This window comes from Meles meles, chromosome 15 (assembly GCF_922984935.1).
Source record: "Meles meles chromosome 15, mMelMel3.1 paternal haplotype, whole genome shotgun sequence".
NCBI lineage: Eukaryota > Metazoa > Chordata > Mammalia > Carnivora > Mustelidae > Meles > Meles meles.
Window position 1 is genome coordinate 51528286 of NC_060080.1, and position 20140 is coordinate 51548425.

The following is a 20140-nucleotide window of genomic DNA, read 5'->3' on the forward strand; positions in this document are numbered from 1 at the left end:
TAGCATTGGCATTATCCTCCTCAAATATTTGGTTGAATCCAACAGTGAAGCCACTTGGACCAGGAGATCTGTTTGTTTGGTTTTGGTGAGAAGGTTTTTAAGCTACAAATTTAATTTAAAAAATAAATACAGTGCTGTTTGCATTTTGTGTTTCTTGAGTAAATTTTGCTTATTTGTGTCTTTCAAGTAATTTGTCATGTCATCCAAGTTGTTGAATTCATTAACAAAAATTGTTCTAGGTACTTCCTTATTATTTCAACATGTGTAAGATCTATAGTAAAGCTTTTTTTTTCATTACTTATGTTGATAAGTCTTTTCTCTGTCTCTCTGATTATTCTAGTTAGAGGTTTTTCAGTAATTTATTTTTCAAAAAAAGCATCTTTAGGTTTTATTGAGTTTTTCCTAATATTTTTGTGTTGTCTATTTTACTGATATCTGCTATTTAGTATTTTCTTTCTCTTACTTATTTGGGGTTTAATTTCTTCTTTTCTAGCTTTATAAGGTGGATTTTGGTTCTTTTCTAATATAGCTATCTGTAAATTTTTCTCAGCAGTGTATTAATTGCATCTTACATGTTTTATGATGTGTTTTTTTCATTTATCTGAAATATTCCCCCCCCCCCAGGCATTTATTGAAAACCACATGTAACTGTTAAACATTATGGCTGCCTAAAGTTCTTTTTTTTTTAAATTTCTTTATCTGAAATATTTTCTAATTTCCTTTTTTATTTTAAAAATTTAATCTGCTTATGATTTAGGAATGGGTTGGATAATTTCCAAATAGTAGAAGATTTCTAGATTTTTAAAAATTGATTAATAATTATAGGTCATTGTATTTATAAATGTAAATGTATGATTTCAACCTTTTTTACATTTGTTGAGACTTGTCTTATTCTATTTTATTATTATTATTATTTTTTCAGTATGACATGAAATTCCTATTAGTATTGTCACAAAGTTGCATCACAAGTACATGGTTCAGTTGTGCTGAGGCTTGTTTTAATCGTCTGGCATATGGTCTGTTTTGGTGAAAATTTCATGTATGCTTCAAAATTATGTGTATTCTGTTTGTGTAGGACATTCTTTAATTATCATTCAGATATACTTGATTGATAGTGTTGTTAGGTTTTCTGCATCGTAGTGATTTTTTATTTGGCAGTTGCTGACAGGAGTGTTGAGATTGTTGCAATTGTGGATTTGCAAATGTCTTTTTTCTGTTCTTTCAGTTCTCACTGTTGTTGTATTATGAAGATTTCTTATTGGGTTTGTGCACATTTAGCATTGTTTTATCTTCTTGATGAGATGACCTATTTATTATTATGAAAGTTTCCTTTTTATCTCTAGTAATATTCTTTTTCAAAAAGGCATATGTTGTTTGGTATTAATATACCCACTGCTGCTTTCTTTTTGTTTAGTTTTTACATTGTCTATTTTTAAAAAAGATTTTACTTATTTATTTTTGAGAGAGAGAGAGACAGAGATAGGCAGAGGGAGAAGCAGTCTTCTTGGGAGCCTGATGCAGGACTCAATCCCAGGACCCGGGGATCATGACCTGAGCTGAAGACAGAGTATTAACCAACGAGCTACCCAGGCATCCCACATTGTCTATTTTAAAATATCCTTTTTTCTAAAGAATGAATGGGTCAACCAGGAAATTAAAGAAGAATTGAAAAAATTCATGGAAACAAATGATAATGAAAACACAACGGTTCAAAATCTGTGGGACACAGCAAAGCAGTCCTGAGAGGAAAATCTATAGCGGTACGAGCCTTTCTCAAGAAACAAGAAAGGTCTCAAGTACACAACCTAACCCTACACCTAAAGGAGCTGGAGAAAGAACAAGAAAGAAACCCTAAACCCAGCAGGAGAAGAGAAATCATAAAGATCAGAGCAGAAATCAATGAAATAGAAACCAAAAAAACAATAGAACAAATCAACGAAACTAGGAGCTGGTTCTTTGAAAGAATCAATAAGATTGATAAACCGCTGGCCAGACTCATCAAAAAGAAAAGAGAAAGGACCCAAATAAATAAAATCATGAATGAAAGAGGAGAGATCACAACTAACACCAAAGAAATACAGACAATTATAAGAACATACTATGAGCAACTCTACGCCAACAAATTGGACAATCTGGAAGAAATGGATGCATTCCTAGAGACATATAAACTACCACAACTGAACCAGGAAGAAATAGGAAACCTGAACAGACCCATCACCAGTAAGGAGATTGAAACAGTCATCAAAAATCTCCAAACAAACAAAAGCCCAGGGCCAGACGGCTTCGCAGGGGAATTCTACCAAACATTTAAAGAACAACTAATTCCTATTCTCCTGAAACTGTTCCAAAAAATAGAAATGGAAGGAAAACTTCCAAACTCATTTTATGAGGCCAGCATCACCTTGATCCCAAAACGAGACAAGGATCCCATCAAAAAAGAGAACTACAGACCAATATCCTTGATGAACACAGATGCAAAAATTCTCACCAAAATACTAGCCAGTAGGATTCAACAGTACATTTAAAGGATTATTCACCACGACCAAGTGGGATTTATTCCAGGGCTGCAAGTTTGGTTCAACATCCGCAAATCAATCAATGTGATACAACACATTAATAAATGAAAGAACAAGAACCATATGATCCTCTCAATAGATGCTGAAAAAGCATTTGACAAAGTACAGCATCCCTTCCTGATCAAAACTCTTCAAAGTGTAGGGATAGAGGGCACTTACCTCAATATTATCAAAGCCATCTATGAAAAACCCACTGCAAATATCATTCTTAATGGAGAAAAACTGAAAGCTTTTCCGCTAAGGTCAGGAACACGGCAGGGATGTCCATTATCACCACTGCTATTCAACATAGTACTAGAAGTCCTAGCCTCAGCAATCAGACAACAAAAGGAAATTAAAGGCATCCAAATCGGCAAAGAAGAAGTCAAACTATCACTCTTCACAGACGATATGATACTATATGTGGAAAACCCAAAAGACTCCACTCCAAAACTGCTAGAACTTGTACAGGAATTCAGTAAAGTGTCAGGATATAAAATCAATGCACAGAAATCAGTTGCATTTCTCTACACCAACAACAAGACAGAAGAAAGAGAAATTAAGGAGTCACTCCCATTTACAATTGCACCCAAAACTATAAGATACCTAGGAATAAACCTAACCAAAGAGACTAAGAATCTATACTCAGAAAACTATAAAGTACTCATGAAAGAAATTGAGGAAGACACAAAGAAATGGAAAAAAGTTCCATGCGCCTGGATTGGAAGAATAAATATTGTGAAAATGTCTATACTACCTAAATCTACACATTTAATGCAATCCCTATCAAAATACCACCCATTTTTTTTCAAAGAAATGGAACAAATAATCATAAAATTTATATGGAACCAGAAAAGACCTCGAATAGCCAAAGGAATATTGAAAAAGAAAGCCAAAGTTGGTGGCATTACAATTCCGGACTTGAAGCTCTATTACAAAGCTGTCATCATCAAGACAGCATGGTACTGGCACAAAAACAGACACATAGATCAATGGAACAGAATAGAGAGCCCAGAAATAGACCCTCAACTCTATGGTCAACTAATCTTCGACAAAGCAGGAAAGAATGTCCAATGGAAAAAAGACAGCCTCTTCAATAAATGGTGCTGGGAAAATTGGACAGCCACATGCAGAAAAATGAAATTGGACCATTTCCTTACACCACACACAAAAACAGACTCAAAATGGATGAAGGACCTCAATGTGAGAAAGGAATCCATCAAAATCCTTGAGGAGAACGCAGGCAACAACCTCTTCAACCTCAGCCGCAGCAACATCTTCTTAGGAACATTGCCAAAGGCAAGGGAAGCAAGGGCAAAAATGAACTATTGGGATTTCATCAAGATCAAAAGCTTTTGCACAGCAAAGGAAATAGTTAACAAAACCAAAAGACAACTGACAGAATGGGAGAAGATATTTGCAAACGACATATCAGATAAAGGGCTAGTGTCCATAATCTATAAGGAACTTAGCAAACTCAACACCCCCAAAGAACAAATAATCTAATCAAGAAATGGGCAGAAGACATGAACAGACATTTCTGCAAAGAAGACATCCAGATGGCCAACAGCCACATGAAAAGTGCTCCACATCACTCGGCATCAGGGAAATACAAATCAAAACCACAATGAGATATCACCTCACACCAGTCAGATGGCTAAAATTAACAAGTCAGGAAATGAGAGATGCTGGCGAGGATGCGGAGAAAGGGGAACCCTTCTACATTGTTGGTGGGAATGCAAGCTGGTGCAACCACTCTGGAAAACAGCATGGAGGTTCCTCAAAATGTTGAAAATAGAACTACCCTATGACCCAGCAATTGCACTACTGGATATTTACCCTGAAGGTACAAACGTAGTGATCTGAAGGGGCACGTGCACCCGAATGTTTATAGCAGCAATGTCTACAATAGCCAAACTATGGAAAAAACCTAGATGTCCATCAACAGATGAATGAATAAAGAAGATGTGGTGTAGATACACAATGGAATACTATGCAGCCATCAAAAGAAATGAAATCTTGCCATTTGCGATGACATGGATGGAACTAGAGGGTATCATGTTTAGTGAAATAAGTCAATTAGAGAAAGACAGCTATCATATGATCTCCCTGATATGAGGAAGTGGAGATGCAACATGGGGGGTTAGGGGGATAGGAGAAGAATAAATGAAACAAGATGGGATTGGGAGGGAGACAAACCATAAGTGACTCTTAATCTCACAAAACAAACTGAGGGTTGCTGGGGGGAGGGGTGGTTGGAAGAGGGGGAGTGGGGTTATGGACATTGGGGAGGGTATGTGCTATGGTGAGTGCTGTGAAGTGTGTAAACCTGGCGATTCACAGACCTGTACCCCTGGGGATAAAAATACATTATATGTTTATAAAAAAAAAAAAATTAAAAAAAAAAAAGAATTGAGTTTTAAATTTTCCCGTTAATTAGTTCAACATACAATAAAAATAAAGAAAAAAGAATAAAAAATAAAGAGTTAAAAAAATAAAATAAAGTATCCTTTTTTGAGATGTAATTTATATAGTATTCATTTCATCCATTTAAAATGTGTAATCCAGTGGCTTTTAGTGTACTCACAGAGTGTACAACCATCACTACAATTGACTTTAGAATACTTATGTTATTTTCAAAAGAAACTCTGAGCCCCTTAGCTGTCAGTACCCAATTCTTTCCTGTCTGTCCCCCTGCTCCCTACACCTTTCCAGCTCCTGGGAACTGCTAATTTACTTTGTCTCTGTAAATTTGCCTATCCTGGTTATTTCATATAAATGGAATCCTACAATGTGTGGTTCTTCTTTCATGTAACATAATGTTGTTAGGGTTCATCCTGTTGTACCATTTTCAGTACTTCATTTTTTTAATTTGCTGAATAATATTCCATCGTATGGATATACCACATTTTGTTTATCCATTCATTAGTTGATGAACATTTGAGTTGTTTCTACTTTTTGGCTTTTATGAATAATGCCGCTATGAATTTTTGTTTTTAAGTTTTTTGTGTGGACATATGTTTTCAGTTCTCTTGGCTGCATACCTAGGAGTGGAATTATTGGATCGCATGGTAACTCTATGTTTAATCATTTGAGGAACTGTCAGACTATTTTCCAAAGCAGATATGCCATTTTACCTTCTACTCTCAGCACATGAAGACTCCCAATTTCTGTAAATTCTAGTCAGTACTTATTATTGTCGGGTTTTTTTGTTTGTTTGTTTGGTTGGTTTTTTTGGATTATGACCATCTTGGTGAGTGTGACATAGTATCTTATTGTTCACCTCTGTTTTTGAAAAATATTTTTGACATAGTACTAGAAGTCCTAGCAACAGCAATCAGACAACAAAAAGCAATAAAAAGTATTCAGATTGGGAAAGTAGAAGTCAAACTCTCTCTTTGCAGATGACATGATACTTTATATGGACAACCCAAAAGACTGTACCCCTAAACTACTAGAACTCATACAGCAATTCAGTAATGTGGCAGGATACAAAATCAATGTACTGAAAATAGTTGCTCTTTTATACACTAACAATGAAAATATAGAAAGGGAAATTAGAGAATTGATTCAATTTACTGTAGCACCAAGAATCATAAGACAACTGGGAATAAACCTAACCAAAGAGGTAAGGTATCTGTACTCGAGGAACTACGGAACACTCATGAAAGAAATTGAAGAAGACACAAAAAGATGGAAGAGCATTCCATGCTCATGGATTGGAAGAATAAACATTGTTAAAATGTCTATACTGCCTAGAGCCATCTATACTTTCAGTGCCATCCCGATCAAAATTCCACCAGCATTTTTCAAAGAGCTGGAACAAATAATCCTAAAATTTGTATGGAACCAGAAGAGACCCCAAATTGCTAAGGAAATGTTGAAAAAGAAAAACAAAACTGGGGGCATCATGTTGACTGATTTCAAGCTTTACTACAAAGCTGTGATCACCAAGACAACATGGTAGTGGCACAAAAACAGACACATAGATCAGTGGAACAGAACAGAGAGCCCAAATATGGACCCTCAACTCTATGGTCAAATAATCTTCGACAAAGCAGGAACAAATATACAGGGGAAAAATGACAGTCTCTTCAATAAATAGTGCTGGGATAATTGGACAGCTATGTATAGAAGAATGAAACGTGACCTTTCTCTTACACCATACACAAAGATAAACTAGAAATGGATAAAAGCTCTCAACGTGAGGCAGGAATCCATCAGAATCCTAAAGGAGAACATAGGCAGTAACCTCTTCGACTTCCAGCACAGCAACTTCTTTCAAGATACGTCTCCAAAGGCAAAGGAAACAAAAGCAAAAAGAACTTTTGGGACTTCATCAAGATCAAAAGCTTCTGCACAGCAAAGGAGACAGTCAACAAAACAAAAAGACAACCCATGGAATGGGAAGAAGATCAGATCACAGTACAGAGAAAGGGCTAATATCCAAGATCTATAAAGAACTCAAACTTAACACACACAAAACAGATAAAACATCAAAAAATGGGCAGAAGACTTGAGCAGACACTTCTCCAAAGAAGACATACAAATGGTTAACAGACACATGCGAAAATGTTCATCATTATTAGCCATCAGGGAGATTCAAATCAAAACCACATTGAGATACCATCTTACACCAGTTAAAATGGCCAAAATTAACAAGACAGTAAACAACAAGTGTTGGAGAGGATGTGGAGAAAGGGTAACCCTCTTACACTGTTGGTGGGAATGCAAGTTGGTGTAGCCACTTTGGAAAACAGTGTGGCGATTCCTTAAGAAAGTAAAAATAGAGCTACCCTGTGACTCTGACCCTATGACTTACACTACTGGGTTTTTTACCCCAAAGATACAGATGTAGTGAAAAGAAGGGCCATCTGTACCCCAATGTTCATAGCAGCAGTAGCCACAGTCGCCAAACTATGGAATGAACCAAGATGCCCTTCAGCAGACTAATGGATAAAGAAGATATGGTCCATATATACAATGGAGTATTATGCCTCCATCAGAAAGGATGAATACCCAACTTTGTATTAACATGGATGGGACTGGAGGACATTATGCTGAGTGAAATAGATCAAGCAGAGAGAGTCAATTATCGTATGGTTTCACTTACTTGTGGAGCATAAGGAATAACACAGAGGACATTGGGAGATGGAGAGAAGTGAGTTGTGGGAAATCAGAAGGGGAGACAAATGATGAGAGACTGTGGATTCTAAGAAATAGAGAGGGTTTTGGAGGGGAGGGGGATGAGGGGTTGGGTAAGCCTTGTGGTGGGTATTAAGGAGGGCACATACTGCATGGAGCACTGAGTGTGGTGCATAAACAATGAATTTGGAACACTGAAAAAAAAATTTAATGAAAAAAAAAAAGAAAAATATTTTTGAAGGGTATTCATTTCTAGGTTTACAGATTTATTAGTTAAGACATTATTTCGGGGTACCTGCGTGGCTCAGTTGGTTAAGTGACTGCCTTCAACTCAGGTCATGATCCTGGGTTCGGGTCCCACATCAGGCTCCCAGCTCCATGGGGAGTCTGCTTCTCCCTCTGACCTCCCCTCTCATGTTCTCTCTCACTCTGTCTCTCTCTCAAATAAATAAAATAAAATAAAATAAAAAAAGACATTATTTCTTTGTCCTCTCATTTATGTAGATTCTGAGGGAGGGGTATGTGTTTTTTGTCACTTTGTATTTAATGTGTCTTCAGCTGTTCTAAAGCGTTTGTCTGTATCATTTGATTTTAGCAATTTGATTTTGATGCTTGTTGCTGTATGTATGTGTGTGTACATGTGTGTATGTGTGAATTTATCCTGCTTGTGGTTTATTTAGCTTCTTGGATTTGTAGCTTTATAGTTTTTATAAACCCTGGAAAGTTCAGGTACTTGTTTTCCAAACATTTTTTTCTGTCCTTTTCCCATCCTCATTCTAGGACTTCAGTTACATGTTATGTTGAACAGCTTCATGTAATTCCCCTGGTGACTTGAGGATCTGTTTCCCCCCCACCCCAGTCTTTTTTCTGTCCATGCTTTATATTTGATAGATTTTATTCCTGTGCTCAAGTGCACTGATCTCTCTTTTTTGTACTGTCTAATCTTCTTTTAATCTTATCTGGTGAATTTTCATTTCAGGTAATATATTTTTCATCTTTTAGAGTTCCATTGGATTTTTTAAAATGTTTAATTTCTTGTTATTTTTGTGTCTTTTTAAAAATACATGTATATGGCTCTGATATTTCTTTCATGTACTTCTTTGATAGTTCTGTCACTTCTGACATTTTTGGGTTTCTGTTTGCAGACTGACTTGATTTTTCCTAGTTATAGGTCAATTTTGTTGGTTCTTATCATGTTTAGTAATTTTGATTAGATAATGAACATTATCATATTATGTTGCTGAGTGTGGATTTTGGAGGGTTATTTTTTTCTTAGAGGATTGCTCTTTGTTTCGGCAAATAGTTGTTTGCAGATCTGTTTGATCTCATCAAACCCCATTTTTATTTATTTATTTGTTTATTTATTTAGACAGGGAGGGGTGCAGAGGAAGAAAGAGACAGAGAGTATCTTAAGCAGGCTCCAAGCCTGACACAGGGCTCAACCTCACAACCCTGAGACCATGACCCGAGCTGAAATCGAGTCAGATGCTTAACTGACTGGGCCACCCAAGCACCCCAAATCCCATTTTATATCTTTGCTAGCTGCACCTTCATTCCAGGAGTAGTTCAGAGTAGTATTCATCTACTCTGAGTAACTCAGGAATCCCCAGAGATTTTTCATCAAGGTTTTTCTGCATTGTCTGAGATCCTTGAAGTTTTTATCATGTATCTTCCTTGTGTCTGTACAACCTTAAGTTATGTCAAGTTTTCCTAGACTTCTGTCTCTGACTTAACTCCACTAAGCTGCTGGGCTGTGTTTTCTCTGACTATGCCCATGATCTAGAAATCACACTCAGGTAGATAACCTGGGTAATTTATTGAAACTGAAACTCATCTTTTTTGTTTCCCTTTTTTCAGAGACCACTGAATGTCCACTATCCAAATCAGTTTTTCTGCTTTTTAAGATCGGGAGTTCGTGTCTGTTCCTTGTTTGTTACTCCTTCATAGCTGGATGCCTAGTTTTGTTTTGTTTTTTAGCTATAAATAGTGTTAATACTACGAGGTTCTGTGCTCCCTAAGGAAAGATATCTGACCATCTTTCTACCTCTAACACATCGAAAGGATAAGTATTTGTTAATGGTGCCCGTGGTGAAAGCTTTTATTCATATTCTTATCATACTTTGAATTTATAAAAATTTCTCATGGGTAGTTGTGATCTGCTTTAAAAGATCATTTATTAGAATTTTAAAAATTATTATTCTGAAAGAGTTCCATACCATGGCAAGAAAGGACCATAATTTAATTTGCCATAATTTAATTTAATTAACATTCTCTTTTCACATAGCATTCAACTATGTCTAAGTTATTCTGACCTTAGTTACCCAATTTATAGGATTATTTAAATGTCTTTTCCTTCCTTTTTCTTTTATATTCCCTGCTTTTGTTTCATTTACTTTTTTCTGTTCACGTTTCTATTACGGAGTGTAATGAGGGGGACATGCGTGCAAATGAAACTTAAGAATTTGGCTTTTGATTCAGTTTTAATAATGTCTAGAGGTTGTCAAAAATAATGTCAAAATCTGGTTTTAGATTTCCTTGGTTGCCTGAAATAGAACTTTTTCTTTTGGTGTCTGCCATACAGGTGTCTAGCTGGCTATCATTCTTTAACCTGTCACTGATATTAAAATAAACCAGAAAAAAAAATACACCAGAAATTTGAATAATCTTATTGGTCTCTCATAGTTGGAACATGAATATGTTAGGGAAAGGACAATGGGGAAATAAGGTGACATTCTTTGTTGCCAGGAATCCCTGGGTTTTGTACTAATTAGCCTTGAAAAATGTGGAGTTATTTGACAGACCAGATGTTTTCAGCATGCAGCCATGTGTCTCATCAGTGTATGTGTCTGTGTCCGCAGGCAACATTGTTAGATTTTTCTCATTTTATAAACAATGTTCCAAAATATAACTAAACCCCAAAGTATGTTTATCTTTTTGGCTTAATTTCTGGCTTTCTATCCATTCTAAGGTTTCTCTTTAGAGGAACTGCATTTTATTGCACATAGTTCTTCATACCTAATTGCAGTATAAACACCATTCTGTTTACACTGAACCATGTGAATTGTACTGTTTTTGAGTCTGTAAAATTGTTATAAAAGCTACCAATTCACATTAACTATATTTTTACTTTTATTTCTAAATTGGGGAAATAAATCTTTCTCCCTTCCATTTATTTGGACTAAGATTTTGATTTTTAGAACATATGAGGTCAAGACATTAAAAAAAAAAAATAGTAAAGCCAATCTCTAGTCTTTGGTGTTTGTGGTACTAAGTACATTGGAGCAAGAAAGCTTAAGTGTCTACTGTGAAATTCATTCTTTTTTTTTTTTTTTTTTTTTTTGGTGAAATTCATTCTTAAAATCAAAATAGAGTGATCAGTTTTTTATTTATAAGATTGGAACTGAATTTTTTCCTATACTAAATATATCATGGGACGTTAGGAAATTAGGAAACTAAAAACTAAAAACATAAGAAAAATTATCACCCGTAATGTGTATATCCAAAGGAAAAAAAAAATCATGGTTAACATTTTTGTATCTATTTTTCTAGTCATTTTCTGTGTACTTATGTATTTGTGTATGTATGTGTTTAGTGATATATAGCTCATACATGCACATATATTCATAATTTATACATGTATGCATAATTATGGCTGTGAAAAATGTTACAATTGTACTTACAAATTTTATTTTTTGCAATAGCTTTTATGCAACAATATTGTAAACATTTTGCTGTCTTTTACCACATGGATGTATCGTGATGTATTTAACCAATTCCTTGTTATTAGACATCTAGATTAGTTTTTTTATTGACTAATGTAAATACCTACAATTCAAGAGGCTTACATGCTTTTATAAATCTAATATTTCTTTTTGGAAATGCAACTGGTTAGAATGCTTGTTTTGGTAAAATTCTTCAGTGAAAACTGTATCATTAATACAAATTTGTTTACCAGAAAGCAGTGAATTCTCCTTTATTGAAACCCCTGATAATAATACCCATTATCAAAGAACCAAGATGCCCTTCAATAGACGAATGGATAAGGAAGATGCGGTCCATATACACTATGGAGTACTATGCCTCCATCAGAAAGGATGAATACCCAACTTTTGTATCAACATGGATGAGACTGGAACAGATTATGCTGAGTGAAATAAGTCAAGCAGAGAGAGTCAATTATCATATGGTTTCACTTATTTGTGGAGCATAACAAATAACATGGAGGACATAGGGAGATTGAGAGGAGAAGGGAGTTGAGGGAAATTGGAAGGGGAGACGAACCATGAGAGACTATGGACTCTGAAAAACAATCTGAGGGTTCTGAAGGGGCGGGGGGGGGGGTGGGAGGTTGGGGGAGCCAGGTGGTGGGTATTATGGAGGGCATGTATTGCATGGAGCACTGGGTATGGTGCATAAACAATGAATTCTGTTACGCTGAATAGAAGTAAATAAAAAAATTAAAAAAAATAATACCCATTATCTTCTAAGAACTCTTTGGGAGTTTGAGTGACAAAATCACATTTTGATTTGCATTTTTTCACATATCTGTTCAACTCCCCCCCACCCCCCAGTCCCCCATGCCCCATATATTGGCCTTTTTTATGTTCTTCTGGGATTTTTCTTTGTTCATTACTTTTTAAAAAAAAACTTAAGTTTATATGTTGTAAATAATCTTTACCAAGTTTTTGTTTTGTCTTTATTCTTATGTCTTTTTAATATATAACTTACTTTGTTTTTACTTTGTCAACTTTATCAATTTTAGTTTTATTTGTTCTCTTATGCTTACAGAAGCTTCCCTACTTATCAGATAAATATTGACCCCTTTACTATTCCATTACCAGCAGTATTCACTTTTACATAACCAGCAATGTTTCTTTTCTTAAAATCTGTTATATCTGATATTAATATAGGCACTCCAGCATTTCTATGGTTACTTTGTGCATGGTATACCTTATTCTATCTTTTACTTTCATCCATTTGTATCTTTGAATCTAAAGCGTGTTGCTTGTAGAGGACATTTAATTGGATCATACTTTTTATTTTTTATTTATTTTATTTATTTTTTAAAAGATTTTATTTATTTATTTGACAGAGAGAGACACAGGGAGAGAGGGAACACAAGCAGGGGGAGTGGGAGAGGGAGAGGAGACTTCCCACTGATCATGGAGCCCCATGCAGAGCTCCATCAGGGATCATGACCTGAGCTGAAGGCAGATGCTTTTTTTTTTTTTCTTTTCAGTGTAACAGAATTCATTGTTTTTTTGCCCCACACCCAATTGTCCATGCAATGTGTGCCCTTCATAATACCTACCACTTGGCTCCCCCAACCTCCCACCCCCCACCCCTTCAAAACCCTCAGGTTGTTTTTCAGAGTCCATAGTCTCTCAGGGCTCATCTCCCCCTCCAATTTCCCTCAAATCCCTTCTCCTCTCCATCTCCCCATGTCCTCCGTGATATTTGTTATGCTCATACTTTTTAAAATCTTGTCTGACATTGTGCCTTTTGATTGGAGTGTTTATTAGTCCATTTACATTTAATGTAATTATTAATATGGATGAATTTTACTCTTTTATTTTTCTGTTTTTCATGTCTTTTTGTTCTTATCCTTTACTCTCTTTTTTGTCTTAAATATTTTGTAGTGTACTATTTTAATTCTTCTGTTGATTTTTTTTTAATGGTATAATTTGAGTTATTTTTTCTTAGAGGTTGCTCTATGGATTATAATCTGTATCTTAACATATCAGTCTACTTTAGGTCAATGCTCATGTAGTTTTGGCAGAATATGTAGTAGAGGTTTTGCTTCAACTTAGCTCCATTTCTTTTTTCCCTTTTTGTGCTATTTTTGTCATATATCTGTACATTTTATAAACCCAGCAATACAGAATTATAATAATTTAAAAAAATTTCTTTTAGTGAAATTAAAAGACAAAAAGAGAAAGAAATATTTATTTAGTCTTTTATATTTTACATATATTTACTATTTATTATGCTCTTCATTTCCTTCTGTGAATTCAAGTTAGTTTCTGTTGTCAGTTCCTTTCTGGCTTCTTTAGGATTTTTTTCAAGACAGAACTGGTAGCAAGGAATCCTTGGTCTTTGTGTATCAGGAAATGTATTTATTTCATTTTCATTTCTAAAGGATAGTCATCAGCTAAAGATTGGTCCAAGGTTTGTGCTCAGACTTGAGCCAGTAACGTTTCTATCTGTTGTCAGTGGATTTGTGTGTGAGCTATGGAATACCTTAAAGATTCATGCAGTTTTCAAAACAGCCTGAGCTTTTAATTTTCTGCCAGCGCTTCTACTACATGTGTGCCTGCTGCTTCCTAGTCAACCAGGGATGTGTGGAGTGCTTAGTCCCTTTTGGGTGTCCTGTTGTGCGAGTACACAGCCTCAGTCAGCTTATGGATGGGCAAAGAGCTATTGGGTGTCTTATTTCTGTACTTTCCTCTTAAATTTCTGGTTAGTCCTCTAATCTACCCTTTGACCCAACCCAGACTATATTCAGGCCAGGAGAGTTGGAGTAGTTTCACCTATTTGTTTATTTGTTTGTTTGTCTGTTTGTCCTTCCTTCCTTTCTTCCTTTCTTCTTTCCTTCCTTCCTTAATCTGGAGTTTTCTACTTTCCTAAAAACGCCATTCCCATTGGCTTCTAATGGTGGGGAAGCTGCTGATTTTTAGGACAAGCCAATATAACCAGTGGGAGGGAGGGAGGAGTGGAGGGTGGGTGGAGTTGGAGGTTTGGGAGGTAGCCCCAGGGAAGAACACCACAGAGTCATTGTTCAGCAGTTTTCATGAATAAACACTTTTTTCAATGTTCTCCTTTGGTCTATTTCCAGAGCCCTGAAATGGTTGTTTGGGACAGTTTTGTTTAGTTTATATTTGTTTTTCGGGTAGAAGATTTGCTAAGCTCTTCCTTGTGCTATAGTTGGAAGTTTAGACTTGAGTATTTTATTTTATAGGATGATTGTTCTGGCATTTATATGATCATTTTGTATTTTATTTTTGCATAAGGAATTTCACTGGTAGATTTTCTAAGTTTTCTCTGTTCTCGGACTAAAATATTTTTTGATTGTAATTTGTTAAGTCCTTTAATACATATATTAATTTTGAATAATTTGACATTTTTCCATTGATGTTTTTATTAAAACTTAATACTGGATTTGTCTTAATGTACAGTGAAAACTAATTCAGTCTAGAAATTCTACCTGAGGAATACACCTGTGGCCCTAAAGTAGATTGAGTTGAGCTAAAGATGATACAATTCCTTTTACAGGCATTATCCTGCACTGAAAACTCTGGAACATCTAGAGCATACCTATCTGCCTCAAGTAAGCCACTATCGATTCTGCAAGGTGATGGTGGACAACATCCCCAAGCTTCGAGAAGAAATTAAGGATGTTTCTATGTCTGATCTCAAAGACTTTCTGGAGAGTATCCGCAAACATTCAGACAAAATTGGAGAGACTGCCATGAAGCAAGTAGGTCTTGGGTTTAAGATAGGTTGGCTGGTGACTTTGCTAGTATTCTGTTAAACATGGGTTTCTCTCTGCTAAGTATCTTAATTGTTTCATGTCATTTTAGGAAAGCCCTTCCTCTTTATGGGAACACATGGTTAAAAGATGTGTTTCATTGTTTTAACAGCAATGAATTATTTACTCGTAGATTGCTTTGCTCTGAGAAGTTCAGTAAATATGGATCAATTGTGATGGTTATATAGGGACTATAAAGAGGTTTTTCTATTTTTTAAATATTTTCCTTCACTTTGGATATGATTTGAAGCCCAGGATTTTTAAAAGGTCTCTTTCTAGGTAATGAGCTAACTTATGCTGTAGGTATCTTTGGTTGATTACTTATCATGTAAGCAAGATGTCATGTTATTTATAAATATTTCTATAACTTATTTCTGGTATCATTGGGTATCAATGAAGAAAGTCCTTTTGGGAAATAATGTGAACTATGATCATCGAAAAGGATTTATTTACAGCTTATAAGTGAACAAAAGTGTTAGAAATTTTTAGGGTTTTTTTTTTTTTTTTAATATCTTCATCTCTAAGTAATGAAAGCTACCAAGGAATGTCTTGATTTCTTTCTCGTCATTTTGAATAAAAGAGCACTAATGATTTGCAGTGCAGCTTGCTCTTAAAATTTAAATCACATTGATTTTATTAAAATATCTGGGTATATCTTAAGATGTAGCCTGCAACAACAAATAGAAGACTTGGTTGTTTATGGAAAGTGTTGTTTGGTTCTGCCAACAACTGTGTTCTCCAAGAAGTCATTTGTAGTTATCATTCTGGCAAGAAGGAGGGAGCACATCACATTTTTGATCTCAGCCAGTCTTGGTAATCTTTCAGATGTCTGATTCTGCAGAAGAGATTTGCGTCTTAGAAATTCCTTTCCTAAAGCATTAGAGATACTCTTTCCCCCTCTCTTTTTCTTAAGTTTTGTCAGTTTTATACTGTATAATGGGGAATGTTTAAAACTATTTGATGATAAACATGATGGAAATAATCATATGTCATTTTTTAGTGGTGAAGAAAGAAAGAAATTGCTAGTGTATCCATATTACTGGGTGTGTGTGTATATATATATTTTTTTTGGGGGGGGGTATATATTTTGAGTACAGGAATGAAGGTATTCTGCAAGGCAAGTCTCTATTGTGTCTGACAAGTTTTTTCTAAACTTTCAAAAATAGGAGAGTGTAGTACAGAGTCTCTGTGGAAGCGTTTTTTTAAAGTTACCTCTTTTTTAGGCCTCTGCTTGAGAAATTAACTTCAGTTCCTTTTTGGATGATTCCATGAAAATACTATTATTTCACTTACTGTGGATTATCTGGTTTTACCTCTTAATTATCTAAAGAAATTTAGGGCCAGGGCAGGGAAATGACTTGCTCAAGTTCACACAGCTTGTAAAGGTCAGGTCCTGTAGTAGAATTGAGGGTAGTTTGAGGTGATTTTGCCTACCATGGCGCTCAGTCTGTGTAAACTATTAACTATTTGGTATATTTGTGTTATATAAAGAACTGAAGAAAACCATCATGGATTCAGAACTTTTAATTAACTGATAACCCTGTAAAATGTAAAATCAGGTGTAGCTTTTATTGCATGTATTGTTATCCTATGCTATGTTAGTTGAGATCGTTGAATAAAAATATCTTAACACACTTTAAGATCTGTAGTACCTAAAAAGTAAGGAAGGTGGGAAGAAGAGAAATTACCATATACTTTGTACATAGTAGTTGTTCAGTAAATATTTATTTGAATTTGTGGATGTTGGAAAAGAGGGAAAGGATATGATTTATTTTTCACTTATATCAAACCCAAAATGGTGTTTGTGACTTGGGATGGTTTTCTTTGCATTGGTCATTTAGGGAATCTTTCCATTGTGTGGCTCTGCCATTTTTAATGTGGCTTTGAAGGTTGCTGCAGAAGGAAAGGCCAGGGAGTATTGCCTGTGGGAGAGCTTTTAAGAGCTACTCATGAATGCAACATATTATCACTTATACTCACATTTCACTGGCCAGAACCTAATTACTTGGCTTTTACTGACCTGCAGGGGAGGCTGAGAAAATAAAATCTCACTCTGTCACAAAGAGGAGAAGGACTCAGGTTTGGTGAATAGCAGCTAGTCTCTGGTACAGGCTACTCTTTGGTCATCAAATATCTCTTCACCTTTCCTCTTGTCCATAGAACACACATGCTTCTCAAGAAAGGCAACCCAGGATCCCATCTAGTTATGACATCCATTTCAGAGTCTAGTATCTGCCAGGGATTCTCAGAACTCACCATCAGATCCAGATGAGCCTCCAGATCCAGATGGGCTTTCTAACCCTCTGTTCTTGTCCTCTTTAAAAAAAATATTTTAAGCTGTTTTCTTGAGAACCATCTGAGAAAATAGGTTTGAAAGTCTTAATACTGATCATTGGTCTGGGCTCTTCTAGAAATTAGGTAGGTGATTGTGCTTTTTCATGGCGGACATTTCCCTTTGTCATCTCCCCAATGTATCCTGGGTTACTACATTGATCTCTGGGGGGACTTTGTCCTTGGTACTGTGAAATGATGGAAAAAGCGGCAGATTGGTTTCTTTTGAGGTTAAAGCAGCCAAAACAAACTACCGGAAAGAGCTCCACCCTAATTAAACTTTAATGTGCAAATTAGGCTCAATACTTTTATCTGTTATTATAATCTTAAACTGCTTGCTGTCCCATTTTATCAGAAGATATGTTGCAAAAAATGGGGATCTAAAGGATATGTAGTTTATCGATTCCTCTGTATTCAAAGTGGTGTATGATCTCTGGATAAAGCTTTATCAGTAGGAAGCTCTTAGTTTTGATCACCTGTGGTACGCAGAATTCTAGGATGACCCCAGGGTTCCTGTCCCCTGGTGCATGCATCCTGTAAAATCCCCCTCCTTGAGTGTGTGGGCCTGGTATATAATCAGGTAGAGTCTTTTAAAAGAGTGAATGGAGTTCAGGTATAGAAGTTAGATTTAAAGCTGCAGCAGATGCTCTGCAACAGAAGAGATAAAGGGCTGAGTTTTGGAGAAGGACCCATGGCAGGGAACTGTAGGCCACTAGAGGTGCTAAGAGCTATCGCTAACTGACAGCCAGCAAGGAATTGGGAACCAGAATCCCACAACCACAGGGAACTGAATTCTGCCTATAACATGAATGAATTTGGAAGAGGACCCTGAGTTCCAGATAAGACCACAGCTCTGACTGACACCATGATTTCAGCCTGGTGAGACCCTGAGCAGAAGACCTGGCAAAAAATGCTGAATTCCTGAACCATGGAAACTGAGATAGTAACTGTTTGGCTTTAACCCACTAAGTTTATAGGGATTTGTTACAACAATAGAAAATTAATATGCTCTTTTATTTTGGTCTTTTTTGTTGTTGTTGTTTTAAGATTTATTTATTTGAGAGAAAGAGAGGGCATCAGGAGGAGGGGCAGTGGGAGAGAGAGAGAGAATCCCAAGCAGACTCCACATTGGGTGCAGAGCCCAATGTGGGGCTTGATCTTCCAATCCAGAGACCATGACCCAAGCTGAAACCAAGAGTGGGAGCTCAATTGATTCCACTACCCAGGCACCCTCTACCATTTTAAAAAGATTTATTTATTTATTTGAGAGAGAGAGAGAGAATGCAAGTGAGCATACTTGGGTGTTGAATAGAATTACTTTTTACTAAACTATACATCTTTATTTTTTATTTTACTAAACTGTACAATGGTATAGTCTAGTTTAAAGTGATATCTCACAAGAAGTCTCTGAGTTTTTCATCTATTTTCCAGTATGCCTATGAGGCTGCAAAAAAGTAAGAAAATAGTTAAGTAGGAAAACTAGGAGAGAAATTCAACCATTTAGCAGAATTTGAGGAGGAATTATAAAATTGTTCATTCTGCTGTTTATTACCTGTTGAATTTTAAGCTAAACAGTCTTGTTTGTATTTTCAAAAAATCTTTCATATTCTCTATATATGCATATATCCAATATCATGTTAAAATATAAATATTAAATATAAATATATATTAACATGGTATTAACAAATACCATGTTTTAATATATTTAACAATACCATGTTAAAAATATATATGCATAAATCCAATATCAATATACATATATATATTTTTATGTTTTAACATGGTATTGGATTGACAGCATTTAGTGAACCCAACTGTGGGTTCTGCCATGGGAAATAGAACCATCTGCAAAGTAGGGAGAAAAATCCCCCGACCTTTTTTTTTTTTTTTTTTTTAAAGATTTTATTTATTTATTTGACAGATAGAGATCACAAGTAGGCAGAGAGGCGGAGAGAGAGAGAGGAGGAAGCAGGCTCCCTGCTGAGCAGAGAGCCTGATGCGGGACTCGATCCTAGGACCCTGAGATCATGACCTGAGCTGAAGGCAGAGGCTTTAAACCACTGAACCACCCAGGCGCCCCTCCCCCGACCTTTTATCCTGTCTTGTTTTTTATGTTGGTCTTCTTCCTGTATGCTTCCAAAATACTGTGTAAATCTTATTTTAGAATTATCATTTTAGCTTGAAGTGATTTTATAAAAAATGTCTAAAGAAATTCTTCATTAATTGTCTGCTTTATTCTAGTTGTCCTGTTGACATTGATTTCTGTAATTCACTTGTTATGGAATTGATTTGTGTAGGAGGGAAGTTCTGTATTTCTTATTTTGATTAGTTTGCCTTTGGCCTTGTGAGGCTAAATAACATTTGTAATATAAACACTCTTGGCTAGGTTGATTTCTATGTGAGGCTGTTTAACAAAGGAAAGGATTTATTTACTTTTAAAATTTTAACTTGGCTTTGCTAAATTATACAGGTTATATAACTGTTGGTTAGAAAAGGAACCCGTTGCCCATAAAGGAGATGGAAGGCTCCTAGGCAGTCTTCCTTTAGTAACTGGTTTTAAAGAAGCTGACTCTTGGGTGGG

General features: G+C 35.7%; 1 protein-coding gene across 3 annotated transcripts in view; it reads left to right on the forward strand.

Annotated features, from left to right (window-relative positions):
* Positions 1-20140, forward strand: part of EXOC6B (exocyst complex component 6B) — a 624123-nt gene that overhangs the window by 99248 nt on the left and 504735 nt on the right. For all 3 annotated transcript variants that reach the window (XM_045979317.1, XM_045979318.1, XM_045979319.1), the window contains exon 6: positions 14973-15177. In XM_045979317.1, the coding sequence (XP_045835273.1) occupies positions 14973-15177 (205 nt within the window). The remainder of the gene's footprint in view (positions 1-14972; positions 15178-20140) is intronic.